Consider the following 15,960-nt stretch of genomic DNA (forward strand, 5'->3'; position numbering starts at 1 on the left):
GGGGGAGAGTAGTCTGAATTGGGTTATGAGGTCCCCTGCGGGGTACCTCACCTCAGCCATTGAACTCACTTCGCTGGCCGTGAGTCTGTTCCAAGCTCCGGCAAAGGAGGCATCCGCCGGGCCCCTCCCCGAAGGGCGGGGTCCACGGCATCTCCTGCCCAGTCTGACCTCGCGCGGAGCCCCGTTCTCTGGGAACTCACCTCCCCGAAGCTCAGGGAGAGCCCTGTTAGGGCCGCCTCTGGCCCTAGTCTCAGACCTTCCCAAGGGACATGGGAGTGGAGTGACAGGACGCACTCAGCACGTGGCCCCACTGATGAGCTTCCCTCCGCCCTATGGGAAAAGGTGGTCCTGTCCAGAACTTATAAGATTCCCATACCCTAAGACATTTCACGTTTATGGTGACTTCCCAGAATGCATAGCGACATGCAAATATTGCAGGGCGTCACTCCCCTGTCCCTCACAGCCATCTTCCTGCCAGGGCGCCCGCGCGCTGGTGTTCCCGCCTAGTGACACTGGGCCCACGATTCCTTGGAGCGGGTTGATGACGTCAGCGCTCGTATTCCATGGCGGCGCGGCGGCGACGGAGCGCCGGCGGCGGTAGGGCGAGAGGTTCGGAGCTCAATATCTCGGGACGGGATGCGGGGGCGGGGAGTCAGAAAAGGAACGATGCCACCTACTGTGGCGCCCTTCCCCTTCCAGCTCCCTATAACCTGCACTTGGCTACCAAACCAGTTGGGGTGCTAAATTTTGTAAATTTCGATTTTCAGAGCTTTGGGGATTACATAATTGTGCATAAAGCCTTGCGGAGCGGTAACAACTAATGTGCCAGTACTGTTGTTAATACCTAATGTCATGCAATTTACAAAAAGTAATTGTAAGGCACACCATTATTTTATACACAAGAAAGGATAAGCACTGAAAATGGTGAACTGTGATTCACTGCTTATGTCATCTATTGTAAGATGCATCCCAGTTCCGGAGAGTAAAATGCGAGTCTTAGACCTACTGAGATACGGTATTATGTATATAATGCTCTTAAATGCATAGGTCCACCCTATAAATTAGGTACTATTGTACTTCTCTAGAAGTACCGTATTGTACAATATTCTAATATTGGAGCAAGTGAAGTAGGAAGAGATCAAATACTTCTCCAAGTTTCCACAGAGAGAAGCAGCAGAGCTAGGCTCTAAATTAGGCACAGACCTTTGAGCACTTTACTAACCTTTATCCCATATCGCCTCATGTATGAGGTGGGTATTTGGGGGACATTGGGACACAAGTAAAACATAAGCAGGCTTCAGTCTATGAGCTTACAAGACTCCTGGGGCTCCCTTTTATTTTGTTTTATTTCATTTGGCTAGAATAGCAATTTAGGAAGAATTACACAGACTGTTACACAAGAGTAGTGTGATGACAGTTGTTATTGCCTCTTTGTAAACTTAGAAAATTATCTTAAACCGGCGGGGTGCGGTGGCTCACGCCTGTAATCCCGCACTTTGGGAGGCCGAGGAGGGCAGATCACTTGAGGTCACGAATTCGAGATCAGCCTGGCCAACATGGTGAAACCCCTTCTCTACTAAAAATACAAAAATTAGCTGGGCATGGCGGCGCACGCCTGTAATCCCAGCTGCTCGGGAGGCTGAGGCACAAGAATCACTTGAACCCAGGGGGCAGAGGTTGCAGTGAGCCAAGATCGCGCCACTGCACTCCAGCCTGGGCGAGAAAGTGAGACTCCACCTCAAAAAAAAAAAAAAAACAAAAAAACAAAATTATCTTAAACCATTTCTTTAAAAGATTTTTTTCAATCTTTAAAATCTACACGTATTCAGGTGTACTAATTCTTTGCTAATTTCCAAATTCTGTAGCATTAAATGAAAGTAAAAGAGTTAATAATGGCAACACGGCTCCAGAAGACTCTTCCCCTGCCAAGAAAACTCGCAGATGCCAGAGACAGGAGTCGAAAAAGATGCCTGTGGCTGGAGGAAAATCTAATAAGGACAGGACAGAAGACAAGCAAGATGGTATGCCAGGAAGGTCATGGGCCAGCAAGAGGGTCTCTGGTAGGAGTGGATCTGGGGATGATATCTTGTTATTTCAACTCTAATTTCTTCCTTCTTTCAGGATATAATTAATTTCTCTATCCTTTGGGCATACCACAGCACTAATCTACTGCCTTGAATCTTCATTTTCATGTATTTGAGATGGACTGAGGTCTAAGGAAAGACCAGGATTGGTTGGGAGGGCAAAGTTAATCCTGACAAGTTTCTGTTTAACCACAACAGCTGTTTTGATTCCCATAAGTAGTACCTATCTGTCTTTCCTCAGAATCTGTGAAGGCCTTGCTGTTAAAGGGCAAAGCTCCTGTGGACCCAGAGTGTACAGCCAAGGTGGGGAAGGTAAGAGACTCTGGAACCAATCTTCAGTCCATGGATGTCTCAGAGAGCATCCTTTCTTATAAGCACTCCTGTCTAGGATGCTGTTAGTATTCATTTTAGGAATCCTCTCCAAAATATGATGAGTGATTAGTTTTCTCTAATGGCAAGAGATAGGAGTGGTAGGGCTTGGGGTTAATAATCAGGGTGTTTTTAAACATGGTGTGTTAGACCATTCTTGCATTGCTATAAAGAAATACCTGAGACTAGGTACTTTAGAAGAAAAGAGGTTCCTAGAGGCTGTACAGGAAGCATAGCAGTATCTGCTCCTGGCCTCAGGAAGCTTTTACTCATGGCAGAAGGTGAAGCAGGAATACGCACTTCACATGGCAAAAGCAGGGGAGAAAGAGAGACAGACAGAGAGAAAGAGAGAGATTGGAGAAGGTGTCACAGAGAGAGAGAGAATGGGGGAGATGTCACACGCTTTTAAACTACCAAATCTTGTGTGAATTCACTCACTATCAAGAGGACAGCAGCAAGACAGTGGTGCTAAACCATTCATGAGAAATCCACTTCCATGATTGAATCACTTCCCACCAGGCCCCACCTCCAGTACTGAGGATTACAATTCAGTGTGAGATTTGGAAGGAGACAAATAAACAAACTATATCACATGTGTACCTTTTGTGGTTGCCATCAGCCTTCTACACCTCATTCTCTTTTTAAACCAGAAAATGGTATCATTGTTAAGGGAAAACTGTTTTCTTGTTTTAATGAGAAACTGTACCATGGAATGGCATGAGTTACTGATGAATGGGGAAAAAAGAAGGCTACCTCTGGAGTAAGTTTTCTTTAACTCAGAATCTTTTTTTTTTTTTTTTTTGAGATTGAATCTCACTCGGTCACCCAGGCTGGAGTGCAGTGGTGTGATCTCAGCTCACTGCAACCTCCACTTCCTGGGTTCAAGTAATTCTCTTGCCTCAGCCTCCCAGGTAGCTGTGATTACAGGTGCCCACCACCACGCCCAGCCTGAGCTAATTTTTATATTTTTAGTAGATACGGGGCTTCACTGTGTTGGCCAAGCTGGTCTCGAACACCTGACCTCAAAATCTGCCCGCCTCAGCCTCCCAAAATGCTGGGATTGCAGGTGTGAGCCACCATGCACAGCCTAACTCGGAATCTTTTGTATAGTTAAAAAAAAGGGAGCATGTTTTCTTTTATAGTAAGGTTACACCCAGGTAACTGGTAGAACATAGGTTTGCCATTCTTTCCTTGGGAGATGAATGTTGATGTAGCTGTAGAATGACAACTTGAGCCATAAGAAAATTTAGAGTCTCATTTAGGATCTCAGGGCTGAACCTGTACTAATGATTTTTTCTCTCTCTCTTTTTCTAGGCTCATGTGTATTGTGAAGGAAATGATGTCTATGATGTCATGCTAAATCAGGTAAGAGGCAAGAGGTGGAACCATTATATTTATGAGACCTTCTTCTTGGTAATTATTAATGATAGCATCCCAGTGCTCATTAAAGTCCCTTTTTTTTTTTTTTAAATCTTGTTTTTTCTTTTTGAGACAGAGTCTCACTTCATCTCCCAGGCTGGAGTACAGTGGCACAATCTCGGCTTACTGTAACCTCTGCCTCCTGGGTTCAAGCAATTCTCCTGCCTCAGCCTCCCAAGTAGCTGGAACTACAGGCGCAGTGTCCACCTAATTTTTTGGTATTTTTAGTAGAGATGGGGTTTCACCATGTTGGCCAGGCTGGTCTTGAACTCCTGACCTTAGGTGATCCACCCACCTCAGCCTCCCAAAGTGCTGGGATTACAGGCGTGAGCCACTGCACCCGGCAAGTCCTTTTTATATTAATATTAGCCATTAGTGGTTGAACACCTGACCTAGCACACTCTTATCAGATAGCAGAGTCCTCTGTGAGAAGATTTTTTTGCAAATTTCATATCATTTATTGAAACTGTTAACTCTCTGTTCATATCCTTTTGCACTTTTTTTTTTTTTAAGAGACAGGATCTTGTTCTGTCACCCGGGCTGGAGTGCAGTTGGTGCAGTCATAGCCCACTGCAACCTTGAACTTCTGGGCTCCAGCAATCCTCCCACCTAAGCTTCCTGAGTAGCTCGGACTTTAGGCGCATGCCACGAAGCCTAATTTTTAAATTTTTTATGGAGATGAGAATCTCGCTATGTTGGATAAGTGGTCTTGAATTCTTGGCCTCAAATGATCCTCCTGCCTTGTCCTCATGAGGCACTGGGATTACAGGGATGAGCCACTGGGATAAGCTGTTTTGCACATTTTCTAAAAAGTTATTGGTCCTTTTCTTACTGGTTTCAAGGAACTTTATATAATATGGAGAATAGCCTTTTGTCTGTAACATAATTCGCTTATATGTTTTCCAGATTTGTCATTTACCTTTTGGTTTTCCTTATAGTACACTTTTTGCCCATACTGAAGTTTTAAATTTTTTCTGTAGTTAAATTTATTAATTTTTCCTTTTTAAAAAATTTTTGGGTTTTTTTTTTTTTTTTAAGAGACAGTGTCTTGCTATGTTGCTCAGGCTGGCCTTGAACTTGTGGCCTCGTGTGATCCTCTAACCTCAGCCTCCCAAGTAGCTGGGACTACAGGCATCTGCCCCCAAGCCCAGCTTTCTTTTTAATCAACCTTTTTCTCTTGTGTATCTTTGTGGTTTTGAGTAGATAATACATTTGCCTCATTAATATATTTCCTGGATATGACTTCATATTTGAATTTATTGATCCAATATATATAATTTTAACAACCAATTAGTATTTATTTGTTACTATTTCTTCTACTTAAAATACCACGAGCAGATAGAAAGTACCTTAAGGTTGGCTGGGTGCAGTGGCTCACACCTGTAATGCCAGCACTTTGGGAGGCTGAGGCAGGCGGATCACCTGAGGTCAGGAGCTCGAGACCAGCCTGACCAACGTGGAGAAATCCCATCTCTACTAAAAATACAAAATTAGCCGGGTGGCACATGCCTGTAATCCCAGCTACTCGGGAGGCCGAGGCACGAGAATCGCTTGAACCCAGGAGATGGAGGTTGCGGTGAGCCAAGATCGCACCATTGCACTCCAGCCCTGGGCAACAAGAGCAAAACTCCGTCTCAAAAAAAAAAAGAAGGAAAATACCTTAAGGCAGCCAGCTAGCCTGTCATCCTAGCACTTATTCGGAGGCCCAGGCTGGAGAATCACTTCAGGTCAGGAGTTCAAGATCAGCCTGGGCAACATGGTGAAACCTTGTCTCTCTACAAAAAAATACAAAAACACCTGGGCATGGGCCAGCTACTTTGGAGGCTGAGGTGGGAGGATTGCCTGAGCCTGGGAGGTTGAGGCTACAGTGAGCTGTGATTGAGCCATTGCACTCCAGCCTGGGTGACAGAGGGAGACCCTATCTCAACAAAAACAAAAACCATAAAAACATTTACAAAAAAAATTTTTAAAGGAAAAGAAAATATCAAGCTGGGCATGGTGGCTCATGCCTGTAATCCCAGCACTTTGGGAGGCCAAGGTGGGCAGATCACTTGAGTTAGGAGTTCAAGACTAGGCTTGCCAACATGTTGGAACTCCATCTGTACTAAAAATACAAAAAAAAATTAGTCTGGCGTGGTGGCGTGTGCCTGTAATCCCAGCTACTAGGGAGGCTGAGGCACAAGAAATGGCTTGAACCTGGGACACAGAGGTGGCAGTGAGCGGAGATTGCACCACTGCACTCCAGCCTGGGCGACAGAGCAAGACTCCGTCTCAAAAAAAAAAGAAAATATCTTAGGCTCCTTTTTGTTCTAACATCTAATGACCTTTTTTTTCACCAGTGGGCTAAGGTCGTACAATGGCTTTAGAATGTGAGCAAGCAGGAGATAGAGGTAGGAAGGGGCAGCATGCTTAACAAAGAAGAATGCCTCCATATCCAGGGCTCAGCCATATACCACCAGCTGCTGTGCCTTATCATGGACTTCTCTCTCTTCTTCACTCTGAGTGATTTACTTACAGATACCTCTTTTTAGATACTGGCCATATTCTCTCTCAGTATCTCCAAGTCAGGTCAGGTTAGGTATGGGAAGGATGTGGCAGTGGTTTTGCGTATCCCTTGTCCCCTCCCAGTATTGCCCTGCTCTCAGCTCATTGTCAAATTTCTGCAGCTGACAAACAAAAGCTGTGAGTAGAACTGTCAAGGAGTAAGTCATTTAACAGTTGAGCATAACATTTTTAGACGTTTGGAGCATCAAACTTGTTTTCATTTGGGAAATAATTATTGGGAGTGGATTGGGAAAACACATATGGCTTAGAAAATACCTAAATAGGGAGCTGAGGCAGGAAAAAACAGGAGGAGCCATTCAATGTAGGATATTTGAGGTTGGGTAGAGGGTTTTAGGAAGCTTCTAGGCTCCTACTTTAATTCCTAAGAATCCAAAGTTTAATGTATAAGCCCTATTTCTTCTTTATATCTTTAATCTTACAGGAATCTAATTTTCTTGCCTGATGCTATCCTTTTCCTTATGGAAATAACTGGCACCTGTGACAATGATGAGTCATTGGTTTATGTGATTTCCATTTGCAAAACTCTTTTTTTTGTTTTTTGTTTTTGTTTTCACTCAACATAGACCAATCTCCAGTTCAACAACAACAAGTACTATCTGATTCAGCTATTAGAAGATGATGCCCAGAGGAACTTCAGTGTTTGGATGAGATGGGGCCGAGGTAATGATTTTTATTGCGATTTTATGAGTTGGCATTCAGAAAGTCAGAAGCAGCTTAGTGGGTGGCCAAAGGATTCTCTGGGTTTAAATTGGGTGAGTAGAGGCTCTGAAGTCTGGGAGAGGCTTAGGAATCAAGTTGAGCATCTTGAAATTGGGGAATGGCAGGCATCCTCCTTAGAGTTCCCCCTGGAAAAACTAAGAGCAGCCCATTGAGGCTGAAAACTCTTCTATAGTTGAACTGCTAGTAGTGCTCATAGACTATGGCAATTAGCAGGTAACTTGTATCAACATGATTAGTTCCCTAAATCCTTTCACTTTTCCCTTCTCCCTTTCCTGCCTGTTTGTCAGATGTTAAGCAGAGAGATCTTGGAGAGCTGGCCTGTTACTATTAGGGAACTATCTTATGTGTGGCATTTACTTTGCAGTTGGGAAAATGGGACAGCACAGCCTGGTGGCTTGTTCAGGCAATCTCAACAAGGCCAAGGAAATCTTTCAGAAGAAGTGAGTGCTAAAAAGTGACTACAAAAAAATATACCCTCCTCTTCTTAGATGTATCTTCTCTAAGAATTTTTTTTTAGACAGAGTTTCACTCTTGTCGGCCCAGGCTGGAGTGCAATAGCACGATCTCAGCTCACTGCAACCTCCGCCTCCTGGGTTTAAGCGATTCTCCTGCCTCAGCCTCCCGAGTAGCTGGGACTACAGGCGCCCACCACCACGCCCAGCTAATTTTTGTATTTTTAATAGAGATGGGGTTTCGCCATGTTGGCCAGGCTGGTCTTGAACCCCTGACCTCAGGTGATCCACCAGCCTCAGCCTCCCAAAGTGCTGGGATTACAGGCGTGAGCCACCGTGCCCTGCCTTCTCTAAAAATTTTATAAGTGTGTGGCTTACAAAAAACTTTTCATTTTATAGGTGTGATTTGGCCTAAATGTTAATGTCTTTTCACCCTGACATTCTGTGATTGAAACACCAAACTGCATCCTTAGTGATTAAATCAAACTAATACCTTGAAAGTCACTAAAAACAGAAGAATCTAACATATTTAACACATGACCAACAAATTTAGGAAATTTGGGTAAGTGGAGACTATCCCGGGGTAGATAATATTCAACTAGGGGCCGAGCACGGTGGCTCACGCCTGTAATCCCAGCACTTTGGGAGGCTGAGGCGGGAGGATTGCTTGAAGCTAGGAGTTTGAGACCAGCCTGGGCAACAAAGCAAGACCCCTGACTCTCCCAAAAAAAAAAAAAAGAAAGAAAAAGAAAGAAAAAAAGAAAATATTCAGTTAGAGTTTTTAAAACTTTATGATATAGATGAAGAACTTCCTGGAGAATTTGGGAACATGTTTCTTTCAGGGATTAGATGGATATCTTTTGTTTGAAATCTCAATGGCTTTTGTGGTGTTTGGGAAGGACAAGCATTGTTTTTCCCCATTTTTTAAATTCCATTTTTCTCCAGAGCTTTTTTGTCCATTTAGTGTCCTCATTTAGAATTAGACTAATTTTGATTTATGGAAAGTTGATGTGTAAAGGAGCTCAGTGCTGGAAAATAAATTCTTTGGAGATTTTCTGTCTAAGGAAACAGTTGTAAGTCCATCTTCATAGTAGACCTTTATTTGTAAGGTTTTCTTATACCTTGGACTCTACAGATTCCTTGACAAAACGAAAAACAATTGGGAAGATCGAGAAAAGTTTGAGAAGGTGCCTGGAAAATATGACATGCTACAGATGGACTATGCCACCAATACTCAGGTAACTCTCACTATACTTTTCGAAGGAAACCCATCTTCTTTTTTTATTTTATTTTTTAGAGGCAAAATTGTGTGCTCTGTTGCCCAGGCTGGGTGGCACAATCATGGCTCACTGCAGCCTCAAGATCCCTAGGCTCAAGTGATCTTCCCACCTCAGCCTCCTCAGTATCAGGAACTACAGGCCCATGCCACTCTGCCCAGCTGATTTTTTTTTTTTTTTTTGTAAAGATGAGGTTTTACTATGTTGCCCAGGCTGGTCTCGAATTCCTGGGCTCAAGCGGTCCTCTTGTCTTGGCCTCCCAAAGTCCTGAGATTACAGGCATGAGGCACCACACCTACTCCTGTTTCTTCTTACTCAGGGTAAAGCAGAATAGCTTAGGTCATTCCTAGACTGGGACAGGCCAGGATATCTTGAGTCCTTTCTACTTCTCACCTCAGGGATGCTCTCACTGATCTTTGTAATCCCGAAGGGACAGTCAGAATGAGGATAGAATGTGCCTTTCTAGTCTCGGCTCTGTTATTTACTAAGGTTCCTTTATTTTTTTTTTGAGATGGAGTTTCATTCTTGTTGCCCAGGTTGGAGTGCAATGGCTCAGTCTCGGCTCGCCTGCAACCTCCAGCTCCTGGGTTCAAGCAGTTCTCCTGCCTCAGCCTCTCAAGTAGCTGGGATTACAGGTGCCCGCCACTATGCCCAGCAATTTTTTTTGTATTTTTAGTAGACACAGGGTTTCACCATGTTGGCCAGTCTGGTCTTGAACCCGTGACCTTGGGTGATCTACCTGCCTTAGCTTCCCAAAGTGCTGGGATTACAGGCATGAGCCACCATGCCTGGCCTACTAAGGTTCTTATAAAATCTTAGGCCCTATTTCTAGAAGTTTATTGTTTTTTTCTTTTTGTTTTTTTTTTGAGATGGAGTCTCACTCTGTCACCCAGGCTGGAGTGCAGTGGCGCCATCTTGGCTCACTGCAAGCTCCGCCTCCGGGTTCACGCCATTCTCCTGCCTCAGCCTCCCAAGTAGCTGGGACTACAGGTGCCTGTCACCATGCCTGGCTAATTTTTTTTTGTATTTTTAGTAGAGATGGGTTTCACCGTGTTAGCCAGGATGGTCTCGATCTCCTGACCTCATGATCCGCCCGTCTTGGCCTCCCAAAGTGCTGGGATTACAGGCGTGAGCCACCGCGCCTGGCCCCAGAAGTTTATTGTTATGGACCAAGAGAGGAGTGATAAAAAATGTTTTCACTTCTGGATATATACCACCATGAAAAAATTAATTTAGATAAACTGAGGTATACCAGGATGCTGAAACTGTCCTGAAACAGTCACATGTCCAAAAAAATGGAGAAGTTTTAGTCTTTTTTAAGATGGGAAGATCTGAGACATAATAGCTATCTTTACACACTGACGTCATGAGGAAAGCCTTTTTTTTCTAGACTTATTCTGAGTTGTAAAATGTGGGAGGCAGAACTAGTATGGTCATCCCTCTATATCCATGGATTCAATGAACTGAGGATCAAAAATATTTGAAAAAAAATTGCTTCTGTACTGAACCTGTACAGCCTTTTTTTCCTTGCTTGTCATTATTCCCTAGACAATTCAATATAAAAGCTTTACAAAGCATTTACATTGTATAATATTGGGTGTTATAAGGAATCTAGAGATGATTTCTTAGATTTTCTTTTGTTTTGTTTGTTTGTTTTTTGCTATAGGATGAAGAGGAAACAAAGAAAGAGGAATCTCTTAAATCTCCCTTGAAGCCAGAGTCACAGCTAGATCTTCGGGTACAGGAGTTAATAAAGTTGATCTGTAATGTTCAGGCCATGGAAGAAATGATGATGGAAATGAAGTATAATACCAAGAAAGCCCCACTTGGTAGGACTTCACATTTTCTTCTGCATTCTCTCCTCATAATTCCTAGTTCCTTTAATGGATATTTTATTATCATTATGATTTAAAGCTTGCTGATAGTACTGAATGAAGTAAATGGGATTTGGGGTGACAGGTTGTAGGGAGGGAGGAGGAACTATTTTGAAAGTTGAGGCTGGGTGTGGTGGGTCATGCCTATAATCCCAACACTTTGGGAGGCCAAGGCAGGTGGATTGCTTGAGCCCAGGAGTTTGAAACCATCCTGGGCAACATGGTGAGACCCCGCCTCTACTACTTAGCCAGGCATGGTGGTGTGTGCCTGTGATCCAGCTACTGGGCAAGCTGAGGTGGGAGGATCACCTGAGCCCAGGAGGCTGAGCTGCATTTAGTTGTGTTCGTGCCACGGCACTCAGCCTCAGCAACTGGAGTGAGACCCCATCTCAAAAAAAGGAAAAAAAAAAGTTGAAAGGTGAAAGTTTTTTAGGGAAGGACGTTAAGTACAGTTCACTAGATGGGATCCTAGTTTGGAGTCTGATCTCTGGCTGGGCCTACAGGGAAGCTGACAGTGGCACAAATCAAGGCAGGTTACCAGTCTCTTAAGAAGATTGAAGATTGTATTCGGGCTGGCCAGCATGGACGAGCTCTCACGGAAGCATGCAATGAATTCTACACCAGGATTCCGCATGACTTTGGGTAAGGCCTGTGCTGTTACTTCACTTTGTTCTTCTACCTATACATATCCCCTGTATCCATCAGCAGCAGCTATAATCTTTTAAATCTTTTATTCCTAAGAAAATGATCGTCTTGAATAGATACAGAAACAAAATGATATATAGATAGCCTATTTAATCAGCTTACAAATATGGGATGCAATCTCCCGGCTTGACCACAGCCATATTCTCTGACAAAGTGGAAGTTACCAACCCAAGAGAGAATGGGTCTAGCTATCCAACCACCAAGTAAAACACCTTCAGGCATATCACCCCCTTTTCCTATTTGAGGTAACCAAAACCACACAAACACCATTTCTGTGAACTCAAGTGATATTAGATAGACAAAATAACATTTTACATTTGTTGATTCTGTTTTCTGGTTTTCATCCGATTTCTATTTCTTCTACTGCTTTATAGAGCCCCATGACCTACAAATAACCCTGAGTGGTCAACAGGTCTACCTGTGCTTCTAGATAGAACTGTATCTGACTGTTCCTTGTTGATATCAATATAACTTATTTTTAAATGATTTTATAAAAAATAATTTTAACTCTAGTCTCAAAAGTCAAAATCCACATAGTTCATCTTATACTGAGTATATATTTAATATTATTTTATATATTTGGAAGTTAAGATCTCTTTACAGATCTCTTTCTCTCACAAATGGAAAACCTGTTTCTCATACCTGTTTTCTAAAGGACCTGTGTCATTTTCTATTTTTAGTCATGCACCTTTTAGCCACACGTCAGAAAGCTCACTATGGGTTATATCTCTGTTCTTAGGCTCCGTACGCCTCCACTAATCCGGACACAGAAGGAGCTGTCAGAAAAAATACAATTACTAGAGGTGAGATACGTATGAATTGAGAAGTATTATATCCCTTATACCAGTGTCTTCCCACATTGATTCTATATCTCATCTTCTCAGGCTTTGGGAGACATTGAAATTGCTATTAAGCTGGTGAAAACAGAGCTACAAAGCCCAGAACACCCATTGGACCAACACTATAGAAACCTACATTGTGCCTTGCACCCTGTTGACCATGAAAGTTATGAGTTCAAAGTAAGAAAAATGATCATTTATTTTCATACTCTTGCACCCTTAACCACCTCCCCCATCCCACTGTTCTCTAACTACTTCTGGTCAAGAGCAAATTGTCAATTAGGGCAGACTTTTTATGTACTAGGGATTTGGGAAGGCCAAGCTTTTCCTAGCTGCCTTGTAAGACTGTTTGGGAGCAGAAAGTTCTGCCAAGTTATATCCGAATCCCCAAATTCTTCAGTTCAGCTCAGTCTCTTGTAGAGTCCACATCGGCCTTCTTGTCTTATTTTTCCCAGGTGATTTCCCAGTACCTACAGTCTACCCATGCTCCCACACACAGTGACTATACCATGACCTTGCTGGATTTGTTTGAAGTGGAGAAGGAGGGTGAGAAAGAAGCCTTCAGAGAGGACCTTCATAACAGGTCTGAGTCTAGCTTTGGGTTTGGAAAGACGCTCCTTGCCCAAAAGTGCAGCTATGGAACTTATAAGAGGGAGTCAGAGGAAGGTGTTGGCTTTTTTATGCTTATGGCCTATCTGTGCAGAATAACAGAGTACAATAATATTGGCTTTTCCTTAGGATGCTTCTATGGCATGGTTCCAGGCTGAGTAACTGGGTGGGAATCTTGAGCCATGGGCTTCGAATTGCCCCACCTGAAGCTCCCATCACAGGTTACATGGTGAGTGAAATTGAACTCTGGGAGGAGCACAGAGGAAAAGGATACAGTAATGTTCTCAGTGCTTTTTTTCCTAGATTAGGATTAGGTGGTTCCCCTCTCCAAGAGTTAAGCCAGCTCACTGATAACCTTGTCATCTCTTACTGTGTCCCTCTTTCTTTAAATTCCTAAAGATACCTCGCCCTTCCCTCAGAAGGTGGAAATTCACAAGTGCTTCTACCCTCTCTAGAACAGAATTGTGAGGGGAAATGGAGAAGGGTCTATATTGTGTTTAAGGGAATGGAAAAACAGGGTCAGTGGTATGCACCTTCTCTCTAACACAGTGGGTTAGAAGCTGACCTTGGTATTCATTTATATATTTCAGTTTGGGAAAGGAATCTACTTTGCTGACATGTCTTCCAAGAGTGCCAATTACTGCTTTGCCTCTCGCCTAAAGAATACAGGACTGCTGCTGTTATCAGAGGTGAGGCAGGAGTATGTCTGTGATCTCTAGTTTATTAATTCCAGTTTTTTTCCAATGAGAAAAGTTTGACCCCAGAACCAAGAGGTTTACCTGGGATAACTTGAGAGAGGACCAAGTACAATTTCTAGTACATTGGATTCCTCTGCTGCAGTAGGGGAAAAAAGTACTGACGGGATTTTCTGTTTGGCTTTGGAGACATCTAATTCTTAGTAGGATATGGGCATTCAAAGATTTTTTGCTTTGCAGGTAGCTCTAGGTCAGTGTAATGAACTACTAGAGGCCAATCCTAAGGCCGAAGGATTGCTTCAAGGCAAACACAGCACCAAGGGGCTGGGCAAGATGGCTCCCAGTTCTGCCCACTTCGTCACCCTGTAAGTACTCAGAACCAGGAGGACTAGAAGACTCCTTTTGGCCAGATAAGACTGCGTTCTCTATTCCAGCTTCTGAACCAGAGACTGATGTTGACACACTTTTTTTCCATTTGGCAGGAATGGGAGTACAGTGCCATTAGGACCAGCAAGTGACACAGGAATTCTGAATCCAGATGGTTATACCCTCAACTACAATGAATATATTGTCTATAACCCCAATCAGGTCCGTATGCGGTACCTTTTAAAGGTTCAGTTTAATTTCCTTCAGCTGTGGTGAATGTTGATATTAAATAAACCAGAGATCTGATCTTCAAGCAAGAAAATAAGCAGTGTTGTATTTGTGGATTTTGTGATATTTTATGTAGTAAAAACTGTACAAGTCTACCACTGGCTTCTTTGGGCTTTATTTCTCCAAGAACATATTTCTTCTGACATTAGTAGATCTCCACTTCCAGGACAGAAAGTATTCATTGCTCTGAGGGTTATTCAGTATCCTGTTCTAAGTGGCATCTGTGCATTGAGGGACACTAATGGGGGCGCTAATGCTTTTACCTGTTTAATTCAATTTTTCTGCAAACTGGAATTTGTTGAGTATTATCACAGGAAGGGTAGAGGCAACAAAGGCTAAATTGTGTTTTTCTTTCCCGTCCATATGTATTCACTTGCCTTTTTCAAATTTATCCACTGCAGCCTAGGTCTCCCACTACTCAACATCTTAGGACTCATCACATGTCCAAAAATTGGGGAAGCCCTTGGAGGACTGTCACTAAGCCTGAATACATCTTGAGGAGGAAAGGAAAAAAGTGGAATGAGTTTTTACATACCTTGCTCCAACTAAGAAGTACTAAAGTCCAGGTCAGATCCTGATATGGTTAGGCTTTGTGTCCCACCCAAATCTCATCTTGAATTGGAATCCCCACGTTTTAAGGGAGAGACCAGGTGGAGGTAACTGAATCGTGGGGGTGGCTTCCCCCCTGCTGTTCTTGTGATAGTGAGTTAGTTCTCATGAGATCTGATGGTTTTATAAGGGGCTCTTCCTACTTCACTCAGCACTTCTCCTTCCTGCCACCATGTGAAGAAGGGCTTCGCCTTCACCTTCCTCTATGATTGTAAATTTCCTGAGGCCTCCTCAGCCATGGTGAACTGTGAGTCAAACCTCTTTCCTTTATAAATTACCCAGTCTCAGGCAGTTCCTTATAGCAGTATGAAAACAGACTAATACAGATCCAAAGACTCCTGATTGTAATTAAACACACAACACAGATAAACACACTTCCTTAAGTAACAGAGAAGTTTGTTTAAATTTATCCTGTAACTTTTTAGAAACCAGGTTTCCAATATCTATCAAAATTTGAAATGTTCATGCCCTGTTGACCTAAAACTTACAGATATATATGTTTGCATAGATGTCAGTGCGGCATTGGTGTACACAAAAAGATCTGTAGATAAGGAACTAGTCAAATATATCTACTCATTGAAGTAACCTGCTATTAAAACTGAAGTAGACCGCATACTTTTCAAAGAATAGAAGAGAGGAAAATACTTTGCAACTAATTCTACAAAGCGGTATGAAACCAAAACCAGATGAAGATATCACAAGAAAATAAAATTGTAGACCAATATCCCTTAACAATATAATTGCAAAAATCAAAATACTACCAAGCTTAATCCAGCAACATTATAAATGGACTACATACAATGATCAAGTGAGATTTATCACAGTAATGCAAGATTGAAAACCAAGGCAGGGCAAAAATCACATGATCATCTCAGATGCAGAAAAAGCATTTGGCAAAATGTAACATCTTTTCATAATAAAAAAAATCCAACAAAGTAGGAATGAAAGGGAGCTTCCTCCACCCTATGAAGAACATCTATGAAAAACTCACAGCTAACATTACAATGGTGAAAGATTGAAAGCTTATCCTCTAAGATCAGGAATAAGACCAGGATGTCTGCGCTCACCACTTCCATTCAACATTATACT

At 42.8% G+C, this 15,960-nt stretch overlaps 1 protein-coding gene across 2 annotated transcripts; it reads left to right on the top strand.

The window, feature by feature from the left end:
* PARP2 (poly(ADP-ribose) polymerase 2) lies at positions 1-14,357 on the top strand. 2 transcript variants are annotated; one of them, XM_054447591.2, is made up of 16 exons: positions 1-609; positions 1,866-2,021; positions 2,326-2,396; positions 3,768-3,818; positions 7,001-7,097; positions 7,522-7,597; positions 8,745-8,847; positions 10,553-10,715; positions 11,264-11,402; positions 12,205-12,268; positions 12,350-12,484; positions 12,760-12,887; positions 13,043-13,142; positions 13,504-13,602; positions 13,849-13,973; positions 14,091-14,357. In XM_054447591.2, the coding sequence occupies exons 1-16, from the start codon at positions 564-566 to the stop codon at positions 14,248-14,250; spliced, it is 1,713 nt and encodes a 570-aa protein (XP_054303566.2). In that variant the 5' UTR covers positions 1-563; the 3' UTR covers positions 14,251-14,357. The 2 variants fall into 2 exon arrangements, with proteins under 2 accessions (XP_054303566.2, XP_054303567.2); XM_054447592.2 differs by having other exon boundaries at positions 432-597.
* The last annotated feature ends 1,603 nt before the right edge of the window (positions 14,358-15,960 follow it).

Source organism: Pongo pygmaeus, chromosome 15 (genome assembly GCF_028885625.2).
Source record: "Pongo pygmaeus isolate AG05252 chromosome 15, NHGRI_mPonPyg2-v2.0_pri, whole genome shotgun sequence".
In the NCBI taxonomy this organism is placed as follows: domain Eukaryota; kingdom Metazoa; phylum Chordata; class Mammalia; order Primates; family Hominidae; genus Pongo; species Pongo pygmaeus.

Coding starts and splice junctions, on each gene's coding strand:
- PARP2 (XM_054447591.2), top strand. CDS start 564: ATGGCGGCGCGGCGGCGACGGAGCGCCGGCGGCGGTAGGGCGAGAG. Junction 12,485..12,759: donor ATGAAAGTTATGAGTTCAAA/GTAAGAAAAATG, acceptor TATTTTTCCCAG/GTGATTTCCCAGTACCTACA. Junction 13,974..14,090: donor TCTGCCCACTTCGTCACCCT/GTAAGTACTCAG, acceptor TCCATTTGGCAG/GAATGGGAGTACAGTGCCAT.